A 20,715-nucleotide genomic window follows, 5' to 3' on the forward strand; every position below is an offset into this window, starting at 1 on the left:
ACCCAGTCCCTCGTGCCGGAGAGGTTGGGAACTGCTGAGCTAAGGGATTCAGGGCATTTCATTGGGCTTCCGTGGTCCTCAGCCTCCTGATCTATAAAATGCAGATGAGGAACCCTCCCCTCCGAGAGCTGCTGAAAGGGCAAAATAAGCACACACAGAGGCTTTGACTCTAGCTTAGTGAGGGGCAGGAATTTCTGCTTCCAGAAGCTGGGACAGCAGCAAGGAAGGAGCGGGGCTGTCAATCACAGACATCAGAGATGCAGACGGAGCCCGGAGGACACTAAGATCAGTGGGTAAGTCCTAGACCACAGGTTGGAGACCCAGCATCCCATCAGATCAGCCCGTTCAAGGTGGGAGCAGGTCACGGAGTTCATTCACCCTGGAGAGTCACATTCGCTGAGGGCTGGGGAAAGGCTGGGAGGCGGTCAGCGTAGGTCAAGGCCAGACCACTCGGTCCCATCTCTCCTCCGAGGCTCACTCGCTCATTGTGAGATTGTGAGATTGTTCGTTGTGAGATCTCCGTGCCTCAGATTCCTCATCTCCAACAGGGACTAATACTCTGTACCTCCTGTAGTTTGGAGAAGTAATTGACATGGATAAAGTACTTGGCACAGCCTGGAGGCATTTTTGGTGGTTACAACTGAAGAGGTGCTACTGGCATCTCATGGGCGGAGGCCCCACAGCAAAGGGTTATCTGGCTCGGGGGACTTCCCTGGTGGTCCAGTGGCTAAGACTGTGTGCTCCCAAAACAGGGGGCCCAGGTTTGATCCCTGGACAGGGAACTAGATCTCACACACCTCATCTAAGAGTTCACAGGCCTCAGCTAAGCCCCACTACAGACAAGTAAATAAATGAATTTTAGAAAACAATAATTATCTGGCTCAAATGTTAACAGTGTTGAGGTGAGAAAGCCTGGTCTAGAGTGCAGGAATGCACCCTTTTCCCTGAAGGCTCCTCACTTCCTGCCCTGCCCTGCCCTTCCACTACTGCCCTCAGCCACAGCCATCAAATTAAGCCTTTGCCCAGAGAGAGGGAGCCCCTGAAACACTCTCTTCGCCCCCTTTTCCATCCTCTGTGACTGATGTGCGTGTCTGGCTGCTTTGTGAGCTCCATCAGCGTGCCTGACCTCTCTGGGCCTCGGTTCCCCACCCCCTGAGTCAGGCTCCATGGAGGCCCCTGGCAAGCCCTCCGAAGCCCTGGAGGAACGCAGCCTGACCCAGGTGGCCAGGCTCAAGAACCGGTTCCTGTGGGAGCTGCCTGGAGCTGGCTTGGAGGGAGGCTGGCAGAGAATGGAACGTCACATTCCTGCCGACTCCTGTGGAAGGAAGGGCCGAGATGGAGGGAAACAAGCTGAGCTCAGAGACGGCGCAGCTGGGCCTGGCTGAGGCAATGCTGAGTCTCATCCCCCACCTCACCACCCTCCTGAACCCACCTGACTGGGTGAAACCAAACCTTCTCACTGAGCCTTTGCAAGGAATTCTGCTTTCAGTGCCCATCAGGTGATCTTATTAAGAAAGGGAGCGCTCAGATGAATGGGTGATCATAGCAACACAGATGACCCCCAGGCAGGCACCACGCTGCACACTTCACATGCCTCACCTCCGTTACTGCTCCCGACGGCCCTTCACGATCTGCCTGATCTCCCCGTTTTACAGATGAGGAAACTGAGGCTCTGAGAGGTGAAGGCTTGAGCAAGTTGCAGAGCTCAGCAGAGTTGGGATTCACCTTGGGTAGTCTCTCCCCAGAGGTTCTAAGCAATTCTGAGGTAATCTTGGGAGAGAAGAAGCCAGGATTGCTGGCCGGACAGAGGCTGGAGGGAAGGACAGCCAGCTTCTGTTAGGTTCAGTTTAGTCACTCAGTCGTGTCCGACTCTTTGTGACCCCGTGGACTGCAGCACGTCAGGCCTCCCTGTCCATCACCAACTCCCAGAGTTTACTCAAACTCATGTCCATTGAGTCAGTGATGCCATCCAACCATCTCATCCTCTGTTGTCCCCTTCTCCTCCCGCCTTCAATCTTTCCCAGCATCAGGGTCTTTTCCGATGAGTCAGTCCTTCGCATCAGGTGGCCAAAGCTCAGAGAAAAGCATTTCAGCTCTTTGGATGCTTTGACTGGTCCCTTGCCCGCCCCCCCCGACCCCCGCACCACCCCCACCCTACTTTTCCTGGAGGAAGGGAGCAAAGGGTGACCACCCAGAGTTCCCCGCAGTGGTGCACACACAGACAAGGTCCTGCTGATGCAGGGGCTCTGATGGGGGCCGGGGTCTTGAACAGAGAGGCCCACCCAGCAGCTCTGGGAACACACGCTCCCTCTCCCCCAATCCAGACCCGACGGCGGCTTGCTGCATGGAGGCTGGATGAAGGCACTCCACATGCATGCACCGCCCCTCTCCAAAGGGGTCTGTGTCTGGTTGGGGGCCAGGGCCAGTGTGGGCTTCCCACCCAAGAACCCATGGGAAAAAGGTGGCTGCTTGCTGAGGACAGGTCTTCTTCATGTGGTCAGGACCCCCACGTTGGACTAGAAAAGTATTTGGGGGAGAACAGAGAAAACCTCAGGCCGCATTCCGAGCCCCCCTCTAGTATAGTCCGCAGATACCAGCCTGCTTTGCACTCAGCACTGTCGTGGGCAGCTTGTCCAAGTAACACACAAAGTTGGGTCCCACAAGAAAGCAGAGTGAGTCATGCCCATAATCTGGAACCTGTTTCCCTGTCTGCCGGCCCTCCCAGATCCTGCTCAACACACTTCACCCCTCATCTCACAGACTCCCACCAAGAATGCAACATCAACCGGCCACATCTGCGACCACTGAAAGAGCTCCTGAGTGCCAGACGCCACACCAGACAGTTTCCAACCTCATCAGATCTGTTCGGACGCTCTCCAGCTGCTCACAGCTGTCCCACGGGGTCAGCATCATCATTGGTGCCGCGTCACAGATGAGAAAACTGAGGCTCAGAGTGAGGTGAAGCAACGTCCCCAAGACCAAGCAACAGGCAGGGGACACAGGCAGGACCAGAACAGGTCTGGGTGTCCGTCGGGTCTCAGAGTCCATGCTCACAGGCCTGGGACTGACCTGGCTTACTCCAATGAAGGACCCAATGATGCCTTTCCTTGTTGTTCTCAATCATGAGGCAGGCTTGAGATTCAAAAACAGGTGAGAGTCCCACTCCCCTGCCCAACAGGTCAGCAGGTGTCCAGGCTGGGGCTTGCTAGGAACCCCTGAAAGAACACCTGGGGCGCTCCCAGTGCCCACCCTCGCGGGTGCTGGCAGAGGCTTCCTCCTGTTGTTCCTCTGGCGCTGGGCATCCTTGGCCACTGCCTCCTACACCGAGCGCTCTGCCCTGAGCTCACACTGTCCATTGTCCTCAGCATGAGCATCACTTCCCTGACCCCACAGGCCAGGTCAGGCTCCCGCCATCATGTCCGAGCCTGATGAGGCTTTAACTCATGGCCTATTCTACACGATGACCATTGACATGTGTGCGTATGTGGCCACTGCCTGCCTGGTGCCCTAGAGGAAGCGCTCACTAAAAGGGGCTAAATCAGTGGGTGAAAAAAAAGCCCACTCTTTTCCAAACCCTCTAGGGAAAAACCTTCCCTGGAACTGCCTTTTGAAGGCAACAAGGCCTCCTTGAAACTCCAGTAGGAGGGCAGGAGCCTGGGGATGGGGACCTAGGTGACCAGCCCTGGCTCCTGTGTGGTCTTCATAAGCACCACCTCTCACCCAGAAAAGCCCCTGGCACCGTCCAGTTCACAGTCTCACAAACCTGCTGTCTCCATTCACCCCAGAAGTCAGGCGGAGCTGGAGGGGCAGTGCCGTGGCAAAGGGCATGAACCGTGAAACAGACAGCTTCAGGGCTGTGTGACCTTGGGCAGGTGTGTCAGCCTCTCTGAGCCTCAGTTTCCTTAACTGTACAATGGTAATCCCACTCTTTACTCAGACGGTTTCTGTGATAATTAAATACCTAGCATAGGGCCCGGCACATGAGGGTTTGGTAGATGTCTGCTAGCAGGTTTCCTGACCTTGCTTTATAAGTCGGGGGATCATTTGGTGACAGGACACGGTGGACTTGTCCACTATATCTCACACGCTGGGATTTGGCCAGATCACATATCCTTTGGGCCTCATTAAATGGAGGAGGCAAGATTCCCTTTGTGTCACTCAGAATACAAAAGACAGAAATCTTCTCTGTTGAGCAGACTCTGGAATCAGGCATACTTTGTTTGAGGGCTAGCCAAAGGGATTCAATTACTCAAAGGGGGCTGCTTCAAGACTGACTCACCTCAGAGACTGCAGGGACCACCCAGTGGCTTTTGGGATCAGGGTCACACAGGTCTGAGTGGCACCCCCCCGGCTGGTGACCTCGGGCCCAGCCTTCCCACCGGGGTACCAGGCTGCTGCCACCTGCCTCATGCATCTCGAGGCCCCCAGCCTAATGCGTGTCAAGCACACACAGAGAGACAGAAGCTCTGCAAATGTTTGTCTGTCCTCTCTCACCCTTCCTCCCGTCTGCAAGGGCCCCGGGCACAGGGGATGTTTCAGTTTTGGTCTGCATGCAGACTGCTGCAGCTGACTAGTCCAAAGGCACTGAATAAATGTGGATCTCCACGAACATGATGGTCAGTACATGGAATTCCCATTTGCTCAGCTAGAAACCCACATCCTCTGGAAACTGTAGGTGACTCACAATCCCTCTTCCCTTTAGCTCCTGGTTAGAAAATTCCTTTTCCTCTCCAACTCTTTGGGGAGGCAATTTTTTTTCCCCCAGACACAGAAGCTGCTGTCTCCAAAAATCCAGGTCAGGAGTGGGTGCCTTGGGTGGGACAGGGTACTGGCTTGGGGGCTGATGGCGACTTGATGGGTGCAGGTCTAGACCCACGACCCACCCTCCCTGCCAGGCACACGGGGAAAGGAAGGTCACCCTGGCACCAGAGGGAGTTTAAAAACAGGGGAAGCAGGATTGAAAGTGGCCAAAGAAAGACATGAGGCAAGGTGTGGGGGACGGAGGGTGGGGCGGACTCAGTTCTTTAAGGAGCAACAGGAGGACCGCAGGGCCTGAGAAATGCAGGGACATCCAGGGCTCACCCCCAGCTCAGGCCCCTCAGAAAAGGGTGGGAAGAGAAGTGCCCTGAGCTAAGAGTTAGGAGGCACAGCCTCTGATCATGGCTCCATCTTCTCCTGTCTTGGGTGTGACCTTGACCTAGGGCCTCACTTTTCCCATCTGTCCAATGGGATTTTCCTAAGACATACTGAGCACAGAGTTGCCAGATTGAGTGAATACAGGATGCCTGGTTAAAATGTGAATGTCAGATAAACAATCAAACAAAGGAATGACATTAGAGTGTAAATGTGTTTTAAATAATGCATCTGAAATTCAAATTTCACTGGGCCTCTTCTATTTTATCTGGCAGTCCTTACTGTGGAGAGCAAAGGGGAGCATCGGTGGGAAGAGCTTTTAAAGAGTCAGGAAGGCCAAGGGCTGTAATGGCACAGTCTCTAGAATCCGCGTGCATTCGGCCAAGCAATACTCTCGCCCCTCTCAGGATCCAACCCAGTGGACGCCAACAATGACAAATAGGATTGTGTGCCAAGAATGACAGCCAAGATATGTAAACATCCCTGCAGAAAAGCTTTAGGGACGGGGATCATATAGCCTGAAGAAGCAGCCTTAGGAAGAACAGACGCAACCATCTTTACATCTTGAACAGCCTCTCCCAGGGACAGGGAAATGAGTTGGACTCAAAACAGGAAAGCCCTGCACAATGAGAGCTCTGTGAAAGTAGATGGACTTTCAGGGGAGGGAGCGTCCAACACCAGGGTGTTCTAAGTTGGAGTTTAATGACCATATGACCAAAATCCTCCAGAAGGGAGTCCTGCTGAGCTTCAAGAAGGTTGGACCAGAGAAGACCTCTGAGATCCTCATCAAGTCAGGTTCCCAAATACTCATTGCAGAAATTTCTTTTTCCAAAGCATTCAGGTCAGTGCCTTGTGCCAAAGAAGGTGCTCCACAAAGGACATCAGGGATGACAAATGTATGACTCACACGTTGACACTTCCTAATCCCAAGCCAAGGCAGACATCACCAATCAATCGCAGCACTATCTCTCGATGATTTCTAATGTGACTTTGTACTCTTTCTCAATGCAGCATTCTAAACGGCTGCGGTTCTGTGCTGGGCTTGGTGGCTCAGTCGTGTCCGACTTTTTGTGACTCTATGGACTTCAGTCCACCAGGCTCCTCTGTCCATGGAATTCTTCAGGCAAGAATACTGGAGTGGGTTGCCATGCCCTTCTCCAGGGGATCTTCCCAACCCAGGGATTGACTCTGGGTTTCCTGCATTGCAGGCAGATTCTTTACTGTCTTGAGCCGCCAGGGAAGCCCTAGTGTACATAAAACGCTACTACTACTGAACCACTACTTATTAGCAGGAACTACTTTACTATTTATTAACAAGTAGTAGTCATAAAATCATTATTGTGATTATTACTAAATTTATTGTCATTATTCCTAGCGCTTCTTGAGTGCTTACTATGTACTTCTCGCTGTTGTTCAGTTGCTAAGTTGTGTCCGACTCTTTGTGAGCCCATGGACTGCAGCCCGCCAGGCTTCCCTGTCCTTCACCATCTCCAGGACTTTCCTCAAACTCAAGTCCACTCAGTCGGTGATGCCATCCAACCATGTCATCCTCTGTCGTCCCCTTCTCCTCCTGCCTTCGATCTTTCTCAGCATCAGTACTAGCAGTTTGTAGGTACTAGTTTCCCTGAATCCTCACAGCACTCTCCCAAGTTAGGTACTGATATTATTCCCATTTTAAAGATGAAGAAAATTGAGACATGGGAGGTTTAGAAAATGTGCTCAGAATGGCAATTAAAAGAGTGATAGAGCTAGGATTCGAACCCAGGTAACCTGGTTCTGGACTGGTCTGGGTATATATGTGGTCCTAACAAGAGTGAGCATAAAGATCCCATCTGACAGAGTGGATCCCTGAGGCTCAGGAAGTGAGCCTGTAACTGAAGACCACAGAGCCCAGAGGAAGCGAGGCGAGGGTCTGCACACAGGCTGATTGGACCTCCACTCCTCACCCTGCCCTGGTTCTGCTCTCACCTACCTGAGCAGGAGCACACTGCCCATGGGAGCCTCTGGGCCTTCTTCCCAGGACTGGTCTTCCCTGAACAATGACCTCCCCAGTTCTCCAGGGCCTTGCCCAGCCTCCTTCTCAATAGAAGGTCTCAGCACGATGGCTGGAGTAGCCAAAGCTGGCAGCCCATTTGTCAAACCAGGCAACAGCCTCCTTGTGTGAGCCCCTGAGACTCAAATCCCACAGGATATGTCCCAAAGAACAGAGGAGAGGAGCATCGGACCCTTAGGGAAGCTCCTAGACTTATTTCCTAGACTCAGGCCTGTCACTGCCCCTCGGGCCTGGGCCCAAGGTCAGGACTCACCCTCTAAAGGTCTATTGGGGAGTCCTGGTTTTGGTTAATAGCCCTACTCCACAAAGCTACCCCAACCTGGATGGAGTCAGAAGTCAGATTGCCTCCTACCTCCCTGGTACAGGCCTCTCTCAGTCCCGGGCACATCAAGAGATAGCAACAAGAAATGACATTTTAAAATAAAAGCAATATTTTCCACTAGTTGCATATTTACTGAATGCCAGATGTATCAAAGATAGCACAAGAATGCCTCGTTTAATCCTCACAGCCCTCCCAAGAGGAGTCTACCATCATACCCATTTTACAGATGAGGAACTAAGGCTCAGAGAGGGTAAGTGACTTGACCCAGGTCACAGAGCCTGGTTATGGCAGAACTGGGACTTGACTTCAGGTGATCTAGCTCCAAAGTCAGTGTTCTGAAAAGGATGGAGAAGACTGTCCAGCATGGTCCAGAGACTTAGCTCCTCTGCTAGTCACTTCCTTTGTCTGGACCTGAAGCACCTCATCTGTCATATGGACACAATACCACCTGCCTAGACCTTGCTGCAGAGCAATGGACAGGCAGCAGGGGTGAAAGTACACGGCCGTCTCACGCTCCAAACCCTTCCCCATTTGAGTAATGACGAAAGGGGCTCAGAGAAGGTTGGTGATCCGCCTGAGGCCACACGGCATGGCTGTCCTCCGTTAGTCCCCTGCCCTGACTGCCCTGTCCTGCTCTCCCAGCTCCTCCAAGGGTCTGATGAGAGAGCGGCATTTTCAGCAGGACTTGTGGCTCACTCCCCACACTCTCCCTCCTGGCCATTCCCCTCCCCGGGCATCTGTGTACTTACAATGAGGCCAGGGACTCCTGGGGGCCCTGGCAGGCCCAGTTCTCCCTGCAAAGAAAGAGAGACCAAGGTGGTTACTTGCTCTGTCTCCCTCCAGGCCACGCCCTCCACCCCATCCTCCATGTGGGCCCCTGGTAGACTCCTTCAGAGCTGACCATTCTTTGTTCCTGACTCTCCTGAGCCTGGCCTGGAGTTTGGATGAGAACTTCCTCCTTTGTCATCAGCTTTCCACATCTGTAAGGTGGGGAGGTTGGGTTTCTAATCCAGCACCTTCCAGTGGCAGGTGTGAGAATGGGCAGAATCCTGACTATGGCAATAGAGATGGGCAGGATGCCTGGCCCAGGAGATCTCATTTCACCCTCACCTTACAGATGGCAAAACTTAGGCCCAAGGTCAGGCAATTGTCCTAAGGTCAAGAGCGAGGAAATAACAGGGGGGTGAGGACACCAAGCCGAGACCCATCTGGCCAGCCTCCCTCCATTTCTCAGCCAGAAGATACTGGGGGCCTTGAGAGAACCCCCTAACCCCCCAGAAGAAAGAGGCTCTCAGGTTCCACCTCCCAGGGCCTCTGAGAGGCTGGGAAGCTCTCACCTGGGAGTCAGGAGATACGGCCATGTATGGGCAAGTTTGTTTTCCAAATCTCTATAAATGGACCTTCAATTGTTTGCACCAGAAAAGACAGGTAGAGGGGATTGGATCAAATTCAAACCGCAAAAGTGGGAATAAAAATAGGAAGCTCTAGAAATGGTGATTATGAACCACCAACATACTCCTGGGGGGTTGTCTTCCTTCATCTGCGCAGTCAGATGGGATGTCATTACTACAGCCACTGAGAAGGGGAAGAGGAGGTAAGGAGGAGCCTTGGCTTTAAAGTGAAGGGTCTGAGACTCAGGAAAGGGAAGGGATTTGTTCAAGGCCACTCGACTACGCGGCAGAGCGGGGACCAGTCATCAGGTCCTCTTCCTACTCCTCCGGACCATGAGTACAGAGTCATCCCCTCCCCAAGGACACTTCCAGGATGACATCACCTATTATATGAATAGTGGTTAATCCGGTGACTGGTACACTGAAGGAAAGACTCTGGTTTCCCACTTCTGACCCCTTGCAGGTGCTCTTTCCTCCACCTGGAATGCCCCCCCACCACCTCTCTCCTCATCCCAATTCCAATGCCGTCTTCCCCAGGAGTCTCCTCTGCTTCATTCTCCCACCTCCATAGCACCTGTGACCTCTCTGATCCCACGTGTCTCACTTCACCCCATGCAATGGACTAGGGAGATGGCCATGAGCTCCTCCAGGGCAGGAACAGGCCCCATCATTACCCACTCTTCCCAACCCCTCTGTCCAGTGAAAACCCAGCACCTCCCAGCCCTCGCTGCATTCCCACAACACCTCTCGGAGACTGGCGTCAGATCCCCGTCATTTACAGATGAGGAAACTGAGATCCAGACAGGGCAACTGATTTGTCCAAGCTTCCATGCCTGGCAAGGGGTGCAGAAGGATCCGAACCCAGACCCATCTGGCTCTGAGGCCAGGACTGCAGGTCTCCGGGGAGGCCGGGAGTCAGCCCCAAGCTGGGTGAGGCTCCAGGAGCATTTGTGGAATTTAAAACAAGCACATATCAGGTGCTGACTATGGATCTGGCAGCCACCTCTGCCGAGGGCACGGCTAGGCACAGCTGTGCAGGCGGGAAGCCCCAGGACAGATGGGGGCACACGGCAGATGTGCCAAAGAGCCCTGGACACAATCTGCACTTCCAGGCAGAGAGCATGCTTTCCCACCACTGGAGCTGGAGTCTCGGACGGCAAGGGAGAGGCGGGCTCAGCTCCCCAGGGCAGGCTGACCTGGCTCCCTGACGGCCCTCGATTATTTACAAACTCTATAAACATGCCTATGCTGGAGATTTTCTTTAGAACTCAGCTCTTCCCTCCATACAGGGCCTGCAAACCATCTGCTCCCCCAGGCCGCTGCCATCCCATAAACATTTCTCAGACTTTATAACATGGTAGTGGCCCTGGATTCCCCTGCAGGAAGTGACCCATGAACCTTCCTGACTCCCTGAGGATGGGACAAAGCCTAGGGCTTTGGGACCTGGGGCTCAGTGGGCTGGAGGACTCTCCTGGAGTGGGGTGGGGTGGCTCAAAGGCCATCCATAGTAGACAGAAGCCAGGAATTCAGGAAAATCATGCAGTCCACCCAGGAGCACCCAGCTCGTGGGTGACCCAGCTGGGTGACCTAAAAGCTTAGGGTCCTAAAACCTGCTGTGTGCTTGTTCTTAATCTCTTTCCTGTTCCGAAAAAAGATGTGAAATACTTACAGGGTTTCCATCCAGTCCTGGAGGGCCTCTTTCCCCAAAGTCTCCAGGAAACCCCTGAGGGTAGGAGAGAGAGCAAACATCTGCAGATTAGTGTGTATACCTGCGGACGGCTTGGATCCAGACCCCGAGAGGACACAGGACACGTCCATGCAGTCTCACTCGCTGGTTCCAGGATCTGGGCAGGCTCTGGAGTCCTGAGTCACCTTGAGCCCTCAACAAACATCCTTCCCCTGTCGGCCCCCACTAAAGAACTTCCCAAGGACTGGCTACTGTACAGAAGCCCATGGCCAGGGAGCCCTCTTTTGATGTTTCCTGAGTGTCAGAAAAGAGCACCCAGCTCCCTGGCACGTAAAGGCCAAACCCCAAGCTGAGACTTCCCTGGTGGCTCAGTCAGTAAAGAATCCACCTACAATGCAGGAGACCTGAGTTTGATCTCTGGATCGGGAAGATCTCCTGGAGAAGGAAATGGCCAACCACTCTAGTACTCTTGCCTGGAAATTCCATGGACAGAGGAGCCTGGCGGGCTACAGACCATGCAGTCGTGTATGACTTAGCAACTGAACTATCACCAGGCTGAGACCCGGTCCGGATGGAGTGGGGGGTCAGGTAGGTCTAGGCCTGCACCAGTCACTGACTTGCTGAGAGTTTTGAGTCATGCCTTCCCCCTGAGTGAGCCTCAGTTTCCCCACTGGTCCAAGCAGGAGAGGCTTCTGCAGCATTTTACAGTCCAGCCTTCTGCGATTTCTGTGATGTGCTCTTTAAAAGCTACCCTCTGGAGTCACGACCCTCATTTTACAGATGAAGAAAGTGAGGCTCTGAAAGGGCAGGTGTCAAGGTCACAGAGTCACACGGATAGGGAATACGGGCAGCACGACCACAGGTGAGTTTCGGCAGCCAAGAGGAACAGGCGGCCCGGCGCGGGCAGGTCTGGCCCTCTCGCCCCCGCCCTGACCCCTTCTCCACGCTCTCTGGGGAGACAGGCAGCTGGAAAAACATCAGCTGTGGAGAAGCTTCTTGGAGCTGAGGAGGGGGGCATAACTCCATTCTACTTCAAAAGGAAGAGAAAGTCCCTGAGCTTGGAATTCAGGGAAACCTGTTCTCCTCTCCTTGAATTCAAATCACTGTTTTTCCAGGGAAATTTAATAAAAAAAAAAAAAAAAAAAAGCATATGTTTCTCTGACCAAGAGGAGGCCTGAGCTGTTCAAACAGTCAAGATTCTTCACGGAGGATAATTTATTTCTGGTTTCTGAAGCCACCGGGGGAATCCAGAAAGTAGATTAAACTAAAAAGACCAAAGATAAAAACAAAACCCAAGCCAATTACAAAGTCTATACTGGCTGAGCAAAGAGACCTTGAAGTGTGTGTGCATCTAGGCCTTTGTCTCACCCTGCCCAGAATACTATTCCCCTCAAATCCCTCCTCTGCCAGGAAACCCTAGTGGACCAGAAGGGAAGGCATTGATATGGACCCTGTAGGAGGTGTGGCTTCATTCTGACACCCAAAAGAGGATACGAGGACACATTAAAGAGATCTGGGCCAAGCCAGTGACTTTGCATGCAAAACTTTACGTGCCTTTGACATTCGCCCTTGAGGAGAAGGTTGTTGGTCCCATTTAACAGAAGGGGAAATTGAGGCTCAGAGAGAGAAATGTCACCTCACCAAAGACAAAAAGAAAGTCTGTGGCAGAGCTGAGCCCAGGTCCCACCTCTCTGAACTCTGCCATGTTTGCATGATCTGAGTATGAGCACATCCTGGCACGCAGAAGCTGCTCGAATGTGTGCCTGACTGATTTTAGAGAGCGGTAAAGGTAGGCGCGTGCATGCGCGCGTGCGTGTTTGTGCGTGTGTGTGTCTGCGTGCGCACATGAGCATGTCCCTCCAGATCAAGTTTTCATGGGTTACATCTGACCCTATCTAAGATGCCTCTTCCCACATCCTTAGGGTCCCCCCTGGCAAATTCCAACCCAGCCCCGCTTGGGCATGCTATAAGGTAGAGAGCCCTCTCATGTCCTGGGGCAAGAGATATCAGCTGTGCGAGTAGTGGGCAGGGGAGGCTTCTGAAGGCATTTGAGCCACCACCTCTGACCTTGGAGCACGCGGCTGGGGGCTTGGCGAGACAGAAGGACAATCCCTCAGGCGACAAGGTGGGATGCTGTCTAGCCGGACACCTGGCTGACTTCACGAGGCAGGGTTTGGGGAGTCCATGCTGTGCTCTCCAGATCCAGGGTCTGGAGACAGCCTGCAGACTGACCTGGGCTCACCCCCAGGTGGGCTGTGTGACTACAGACAGACCCTCACTTGACCCACTGTCCTCTCAGGCTGGGGTGTGCTCTCTGAGAACCCTGCGGCTTCACCCATCCCTTAGACAAAGCCTGGAAGGGAGGAGCAGGAATGCCCCTGGACCCCGCCACCAGCCCCATCACCTCAAGACAAGACAGCGTGACTGTACTCCCTGGGCATCAGTCCTGGCTGAGATGCCCAACGTGTTCACACGCAGAAGCCACCAGACAGGTTCAAACCCATGGGTCTGCAGTCAGGGCCACGCTAGGCTGGCCCAGGGACTCCTCTCAGACCCAGCTGCCAGGCCAGCTTCCCCCGTGAGGCTTTAGAACCAAAGCAACCAGATGCCAGCCCTCCACCACGCGCGGGCCTCTCCAAGCCTCAGTTTTCTCTGCTGTACAACCGGGGTCCTGAGAGTTTGAGCCAAGATGCTGGATGAAGGGCAAGTCCCTGCTGGCATGTGGAGGCAGCAGCAATGCCAGGGCACCTCTCTGAGGCTTAAGCCAAGACGAGACCATCAGAATCAATGGTCGAAAACCCAAAGAGAGACACTTATGTGGACAAAATGCAGCTTGAGGAGAGCCAGTGGCTGATGATGGTGGGGTGACAGCAACGACAGAAACAGCCCCACGACAGAGGGCCTATTATTGGCCCCATTTTCGAGATGAGGAAACTGAGGTCCAAGGATATTAGGAAACTTGTCTGAAGTCACACAGCTATGGAATAGCAGAACTGGGATCTGAACTCAGGCAGTCTGACTCCTGAGACCATTCTCTTGGCTGTGAATGAACAGTGAGTACACAGAATGGGCTAGAGCAAGCCTGTGGCCTCTCAAGGGTGCATGAGAGCCCTAGGCTAATGCGTGAGAGGGAATGGCATTACTGAGGCTCAGGACTGATTCTGGTTTATCCGCTGTGCTCAGCGGCCTCAATACCCAGCCCCGTATCCACCTTTTCTCCCTTTCTTCAGAGCCAAGCAGATGACCTAGAAATCTAGGGTAATTAAGAACACAATAATCCAAAAAAGGGCTTCCCTGGTGGCTCAGATGGTAAAGAATCTGCCTGCAATGTGGGAGACCTGGGTTTGACCCCTGGGTTTGGAAGATGCCCTGGAGGAGGGCATGGCAACCCAGTCCAGTATTCTTGCCTGGAAAATCCCATGGACAGAGGAGCCTGGCCTACAGACCATGGGGTCACAAAGAATCGGACACAACTGAGTGACTAGGCACAGCACAATCAGAAAAAAGACAGGGCTTTAAAAGAGCTGGAATTGGCATCCAGATCTGCGACTGGAATAATCATAGATGGTCTAAGATGGAAAGACCCTAGCTGTTCTTGGCATTCAGCACCTCATTCCTCAGTGGGGAAACTGAGGCCCAGAACCTGCCCAAGGCCCCCTCACCTCGCTAGCTTGCAGCACCCCTCCACCGCTGAGCAACACATCCCAGTTCCGACACTTGCCCAGGGCCCTGACGCTTGATCCAAGGGATCCCAGGAGGTGGCGGTGGAGCTGGATGCGCACCACCGCTTCCACCCTGCTTGCTTCTCCCTGTCTGGCCGCGCCCTCCCGTGCACAACATACACCAACAGCCCGGCCGATGGCGGGAGCTCCGCAGGCCCACGCTCCCGGCTACAGCAAGCTGGCCCGAGGCCCAAGGAATGAGCTCGGCGCCCTGCCGGGCCCCAGCCACGTGGTTTCTCCACTTCCCCAGGTCAGGCCCCCCTGGGGAACTGAATGCCTCGTACTTTGAGCAGAACAAGGCCCAGGAGGAGACAGAACCAGGATCCAGGGCGAGACTCCACATTCTCTCTTGGCTACAGCAATTCAGAGGAACAGACGCCCAAACAGGGACGGTTCTCATAACCACATCTGTGGCCGGATGCCAGGGGCTGAGGAGGCCTCTGAGGGCCATCTTCTCCGCCCCCTCCCTCCAGCCAGTGTCTACACTGACGGCCTGCTCCAGAAGCTGAGATGTCAGGGCAGGGATGCCTGCAGTCTCCAGAATCAGAAGTCCTGCTACGTCTTGAAGACACAGCTCGCTGGGCGGCGAGATGGTCAGTCCTGCCCCACCCACCTGACAACTCACCTGCCCAGCTTCCCCTGTGCTAACGAAGAAGTGAGATGTTTGCAATCCAGCCTCTGGTAACATTAGGCCTTAGCTTTTGATAAACTCTAAAACGCCATCACACGCTGGTTAGGTGCTAACAGTGGAGTTCATAATAACCTCGAGGAAAAGCCTGCAGAAGAAACTTGCAGCCCTCTTTACAGGGTTTACAGTCTCTAAAGTTGAGAAGCTCCTGCACAGGTTTGATCTGTATCCTTCCTAATACATTGACAACAGCCTGTATTCTTTTCCAGGAGATGCGTGCCCTCCGAGTGCTCCAACAGGGAAAGACTCCTGAAGATCCCTGCATCATTGTCTCACGACACTGAGCATGTCTTCACCCTACCTTCTGATATCCAGCTGGGAGGGAATCCCCCCACAAGGAGTCACCGCGGGGAGGAAGGAGGAGGGAGGAAGGGAGAGTGCTCAGCAGGATCCCAGGGTTGCCAACAGCCCTGGGGACAGTTTCATTTCCAGTTTTGGACCCTAGGGATCACACCCCCAGCTCACAGCGTCACCAGCGCTTAGAACCTTCATGTTTTGTCCTCAGTTTCTCCGTTTGGAAAGCACTTTGCTCCCTGCTGCCCTCAGGCTGAGAAAGAGCTTGAAGCCAAAACTGAACTATGTGAGAAGCCCTGTCCTGCCCCAGACAGGCATGTGGCCTTGGACGAGTCCCAAGTGTCCCTAAGCCACACACGGAGGGAACCAGAGCCAAGGCTGGACCTTTCCAGCTCTAAGCTTTAGGGTCTGCCCGCCTGACTCGCTACACAAGACCAGTCCTGGCAGGTCTGGCCAGAAGCCACGAGAGAAGCTGTGAGCAGGGGCTGGCCTTGCCAGGCATTCCAGCGGGCTTGACAGCGAGGCCACAGAGCGCAGGACAAGAGGATGCACTGTGGCATCTTCCTAGGCCCCATGAGATTCTGCAAGGCACGGCTCTGTCCCCAGCCGTGTCACTGCGTCATGCTCCTAACAGGCCAGCAGAAACCTCTTCAACTCCAGCCAAGCTTGTAACATCTTATATTTGGACCCCTCCTCGGGAAACCACAGCACATTTCTCTTTCTAGCAGGCGATGTGAGATGAGAGCTGTGGAGCAAGCTTTCCTTTGGAGGCTGAAGCAGGAGCACAGAGAGAAGAGGGGTGATGTGGAGAGCACCTGAGCAGGCAAGGGTCCTGGGTTCAAGTCCGGATTCTGCCACCCATGTGCTGTGTGACCTCGGGTGAGTTTACTGGCCTCTCTGAGCTACATCTACTTATGCGTCTGACCGAGAGGTGGGGCCAGGTCATCACTAGGGTTCCTGCAGCTCTGATGTGCTCTGACCTCTGCTGTGTTTCACAGCTCCCATCCGCAGAAGACTCCCACACAGCCTTCTGATGCTGAGCAGGCCGTACGCATGGGCCTGAGGTTTTGCTTGCTGGAGAGAAACGGACCACAGCAAAATCATCGCCAGCCCTGCCAGAAATGAGGCCAGCTGCGATCTGGCATGAAGGGATTCAGCTCATTCTCCTGACATTTCCTCTTGGTAATAAGTGCCTAGAAATCGTCCGGCCCCAAGCATTTGACCAGAGGAATATCCATTCACAGAAGGAGCCCCCAGCTCCCAACAGGCAGATCAGGGGCTTAGGAGCACGTAACCGGGGGATGGCCCTAAAGACCAGGCGAGGAGTGTGCGGGCCAAGGGCGCAGCAGACTGGGAGGCCAGGCAAAGGCACACGCAAAGCCCAAAGGACTCAGGGATATAAAGTTTATTCCATACACATTAAATCATTCCGAGGCAGACCCTGCCCATGTGCTGGCCAAGATGATTGGACCAGAGTCAAGCAGACTTCCACGGCCCTCTGGGGTATTGTATGGCCATAGGGCTCCTTGGCGGAATGGGGATGGTTCCTCGCACCCACGCCTGACACCCCAGTGCCAGGGAACACCCATTATGGAGGGCAGGGTGGAATCTTAGGGAGTTAAAAGCACAAAGACGTGGAGTGAAGGGACAGAAATGAGTTGTCTGTTACAGGGGTTGAAGCGTGGCAAGGCCTCAGAGGGTCTCTGGGTACATGGCTTTGAAGCCACGGTTTCCTTACCTAGAAAATAGACAATCAATCTTAACTCAGCGAATCAGTATGAGAACCACATGTAGTGGTTCAAATGCCATGCAGGTAGCAGGGTCCGGGAATGTGTGCTTGGTCACGTAGTTGTGTCTGACTCTTTGTGACCCCATAGACTGTAGCCCACCAGGCTCCTCTGTCCATGGAATTTTCCAGGCAAGAATACTGGAGTGAGTGGCCATTTCCAACTCCAGGGTCTCTCCTGATCCAGGGATCGAACCCGTGTCTCCTGTGTCTGCTGCCTTGGCAGGTGATTTCCAGGGCTGCACTGAGACATTCTACCTGAGCCAACTGCTCCCACTCTGTGACTGAAACTTTGGGAAAACAGACCCAGAGAGGTAAGGCCATTGGCTTAAATTCACACAGCCCAGACGAATCCTCAGTCAGTCACAAAACTACAAATAGAAACAATGACTGCTACTATGTATTGAGTTTTTATTCTGTGATAAGCACAATGACCCCATGAGCTAGAAGCTATTACCCCCATTTTTCAGATGAGAAAACTGCAGTTCAGACCTAGTACTCCTGCCCCAGGGCCTTTGCACCTGCTCTTCCCTCAACCTGGAATGCTCTTCCCCACAGCAGCCACAAAATTAAAAAATGCTCGCTCCATGGAAGAAAAGTTATGACAAAGCTAGACAGCATATTAAAAAGCAGGGACATCACTTTGCTGACAAAGGTCCATATAGTCAAAGCTATGGCTTTTCCAGTAGTCATGTATGCACGTGAGGTTGGACCATAAAGAAGGCTGAGCACCGAAGAATTGATGCTTTCAAACTGTGGCATTGAAAAAGACTCTTGAGAGTCCCTTGCACTGCAAGGAGATCAAACCAGTCAACCCTAAAGGAAAATCAACCCTGAATATTCACTGGAAGGACTGATGCTGAAGCTGAAACTCCAATACTTGGCTACCTGATGTGAAGAGCCAACTCGTTGGAAAGACCCTGATGCTGGGAAAGATTGAGGGCAGGAGGAGAAGGGGACGACAGAGGATGAGATGGTTGGATGGAAACACTGACTCTATGGACATGGGTTTGAGCAAACTCAGGGAGATGGTGAAGGACAGGGAAGCCTGACGTGCTGCGGTCCATGGGGTCACAGAGTCAGGCAGGACTGAGTGACTGAACAACAATTAGCCCTCAGGCACAAAGGAACTGTCAGCCGCAGACTGTTTTAGGTCTGAGGGTGAGGTACCCCTTCTGTTAATTCCATAAGGTCAGGACCTGGATGTTGCTTTTCTCTGAACCCCCAGACTTGGCCCCCAGAGGGTCCAGATCCCTATACTACAACAGGTAAGGCATCATGATCATGCATGTCAACCCCAGAATCACAGTCAACCCCCTTCCTGGCCACCCTTGAGTGTTCCTGGCTCCTTCGCAGCTGCCTCTCACCTTCTAACCTCCCCCACTATCCCTTCTCCATCAACCACAAACAAAGGGAGGCCCAGACCCAGAGCTGAAGATGGTTCCAAGCCCAGGAGTTAACCTGCGGGGCAGCAGCAGAGAACCTTAAGCCACCAGCAGGGGCCAGGCCTGAAAGAAAGATGCCTCAGTTATAATCCTGGGTCTCCTTCGACCTGACAACGAGACCCTAGATGTATCACCGCGCCTCTCAGAGCCTCAGTTTCCCCTTGTGAAAAATGAGATCATTGGAATGAATGACTTTCCCCCAAGCGAAGATTCTAGGACTCCACTTTCACAGCATTATTGCCAACTAGTGAACTTGAGCCAACGCTGATGTCAGAGGCCCTGGACAAGAACCGAGTTAGTGTCCTGGCTCTGTTGTCAAACTGTGGGCAAGTTACTTGAGCTCTCTGGGCCTTGGCTTTTTCTTCCTGCCCCACAGATGCTCAAACAAAGGGAGAAACCATTTCCATCTACAATGGACAATCAGGGTCAGAGCTGGTGAACTGGGGTTCCTGCTGAGCCCCTCTTGTGGTCACGTCTCCGGTGGGCCTGCCCAACACCCCAGGGCCCTCTGGCCTTGTGTGTGCGGGAGTAAAACAGGTAACACCAGGACAATACAGAGACTGAGTGTTCTCAGACAGAGAAGCACAGACACCCGGTCTAGACAAGGTCCCCCAGCATGGCACTCATGACCCAGACAACAAAAGCCCCCCCGACACAGAACCGCCTTGCAGGACAATTGCTGGACGCGCTGACAAGCTCCATCCCAGAAGGGCCCAGGGTCCTCAGGAGCCCCCAGCCCCAGCCGTGCATCAGCCACTGAAGTGTTCCGGCAGCAGGACACGAGGCCCAGACAGCCCCCCAGGCCTGCCCACACACTCAAAGCAGAAGAGCAGAGAGAAGCAAAGAACACCCAGGCCATGGGTGGATGGGGCCACATGGCCAGTGGGAGGTCAGGTTCACCCATAGAATCTGCGTAATAGACACGGAAAATCTTTACCGGCCTACCCATCTTGCCCCTCTTGCCAGGAACGCCAGGCAGGCCCTGTAGAAGGAAACAGGGAAGAGATCAGCACAGGATTCCAGCGGGAGACTTACAGCGTTGCTCCAAACCCGCCTCTCTTCCACCCGCAAGAGAAAGTCACAGTAGGCCTGGCGTCCAGTCCACAAACACAACAGGCGCCCGTGATGGGCACATCGGACGGATGGTCCTTAAATGCAGGTCCTCAGAGTGAGGGCCTGCAAGGACCTGAGCTGGGGAGATCCCTAAGGAAAGCACCCAGGACTCTGGTATTCAGCAGATACTCAATACATGCTCCCGCTCTTTCCCTGTGATTCTCTACCCCCAGCTTATTGATGAGATTACAGTTGAATCCCCAGATGTAGGCTCAGGTGGAGAGGGGACAGAGCCGGCCCAGAGGCAGGTGGGGCCCACCACTTCTGCCCTGGGAACTCCAGCAGCCCCGGACACATATACACAAAGGAGCGCAGTGTGTTCAGGAAAGGTTCACACAACTCGTGCCTGGTGGATCTGGTCCATGGGCCATATTGATCGGAAATACAAAATAAGCCCATTTTTCATTTGCCGAAAGCCCTTCAGGAGCTCCTCATGCTCTCCGAACAGTCCCTCTCCTAATCTCGGTTCCTGGGGGCCGTGCAGCTGTGCCCAGGGGCCCCCTCCAGCCCGTCTCCTATCCGCATTCCTGCCTTGCGCTCAGAGCTTCGTGCTGTCAAACTCGCCAGGTAAGCCTCTGTCCCTGACTTTGCACATGCTGTTCTCTGTGTCTGGAAGGCGTCTGCCTCGATTTCACCCCTTAGTGGACTGTTTAACTCCGGGGCACCTCCTCCAGGAGGGATTCTAGAACTTTTCCAGGCTGGCCCGTGGCAGAGGGTGGTGAGGTGGGTGAGAGATAAACAGAGAAGGCATACTCACTCGCTCGCCATCGGACCCTGGCAGGCCGAAGAGCCCCGGGAGTCCAATGTAGCCCTAGGCAGAGAGCAGAGGGGAGGTCAGAAGGGCTGGCTGGTGGGGTGTGGCTTGCCTGGCCCGGCTCGGCCCCCTCTAGCTGCACTCTGGTGCCCGGCTCCTCTTCCTCGCTGGCAGCAGCGGCGGCTCCAGTGGTTCCACGATGACATAGGCCTTGAGGCAAGTGTATATGCCCATGGACTGCATGGTGCTGGCTTCCACGATGTAGTCCAAAGGCACATACCCTCACGCCAGGGAAGGGCGCGGGCGCTCGCAGGGGAAGGCCCGCCC

General features: G+C 53.9%; 1 protein-coding gene across 1 annotated transcript in view; it reads right to left on the reverse strand.

Annotated features, from left to right (window-relative positions):
* Positions 1–20,715, reverse strand: part of COL27A1 (collagen type XXVII alpha 1 chain) — a 146,843-nt gene that overhangs the window by 76,626 nt on the left and 49,502 nt on the right. The window contains exons 11-14 of the mRNA XM_061163229.1: positions 20,392–20,445; positions 19,459–19,503; positions 10,569–10,622; positions 8,258–8,302 (exon numbers count right to left, since the gene is read on the reverse strand). Coding sequence (XP_061019212.1) covers positions 8,258–8,302; positions 10,569–10,622; positions 19,459–19,503; positions 20,392–20,445 — 198 coding nt within the window. The remainder of the gene's footprint in view (positions 1–8,257; positions 8,303–10,568; positions 10,623–19,458; positions 19,504–20,391; positions 20,446–20,715) is intronic.

The sequence above is a fragment of the Dama dama genome, chromosome 16 (genome assembly GCF_033118175.1).
Source record: "Dama dama isolate Ldn47 chromosome 16, ASM3311817v1, whole genome shotgun sequence".
In the NCBI taxonomy this organism is placed as follows: domain Eukaryota; kingdom Metazoa; phylum Chordata; class Mammalia; order Artiodactyla; family Cervidae; genus Dama; species Dama dama.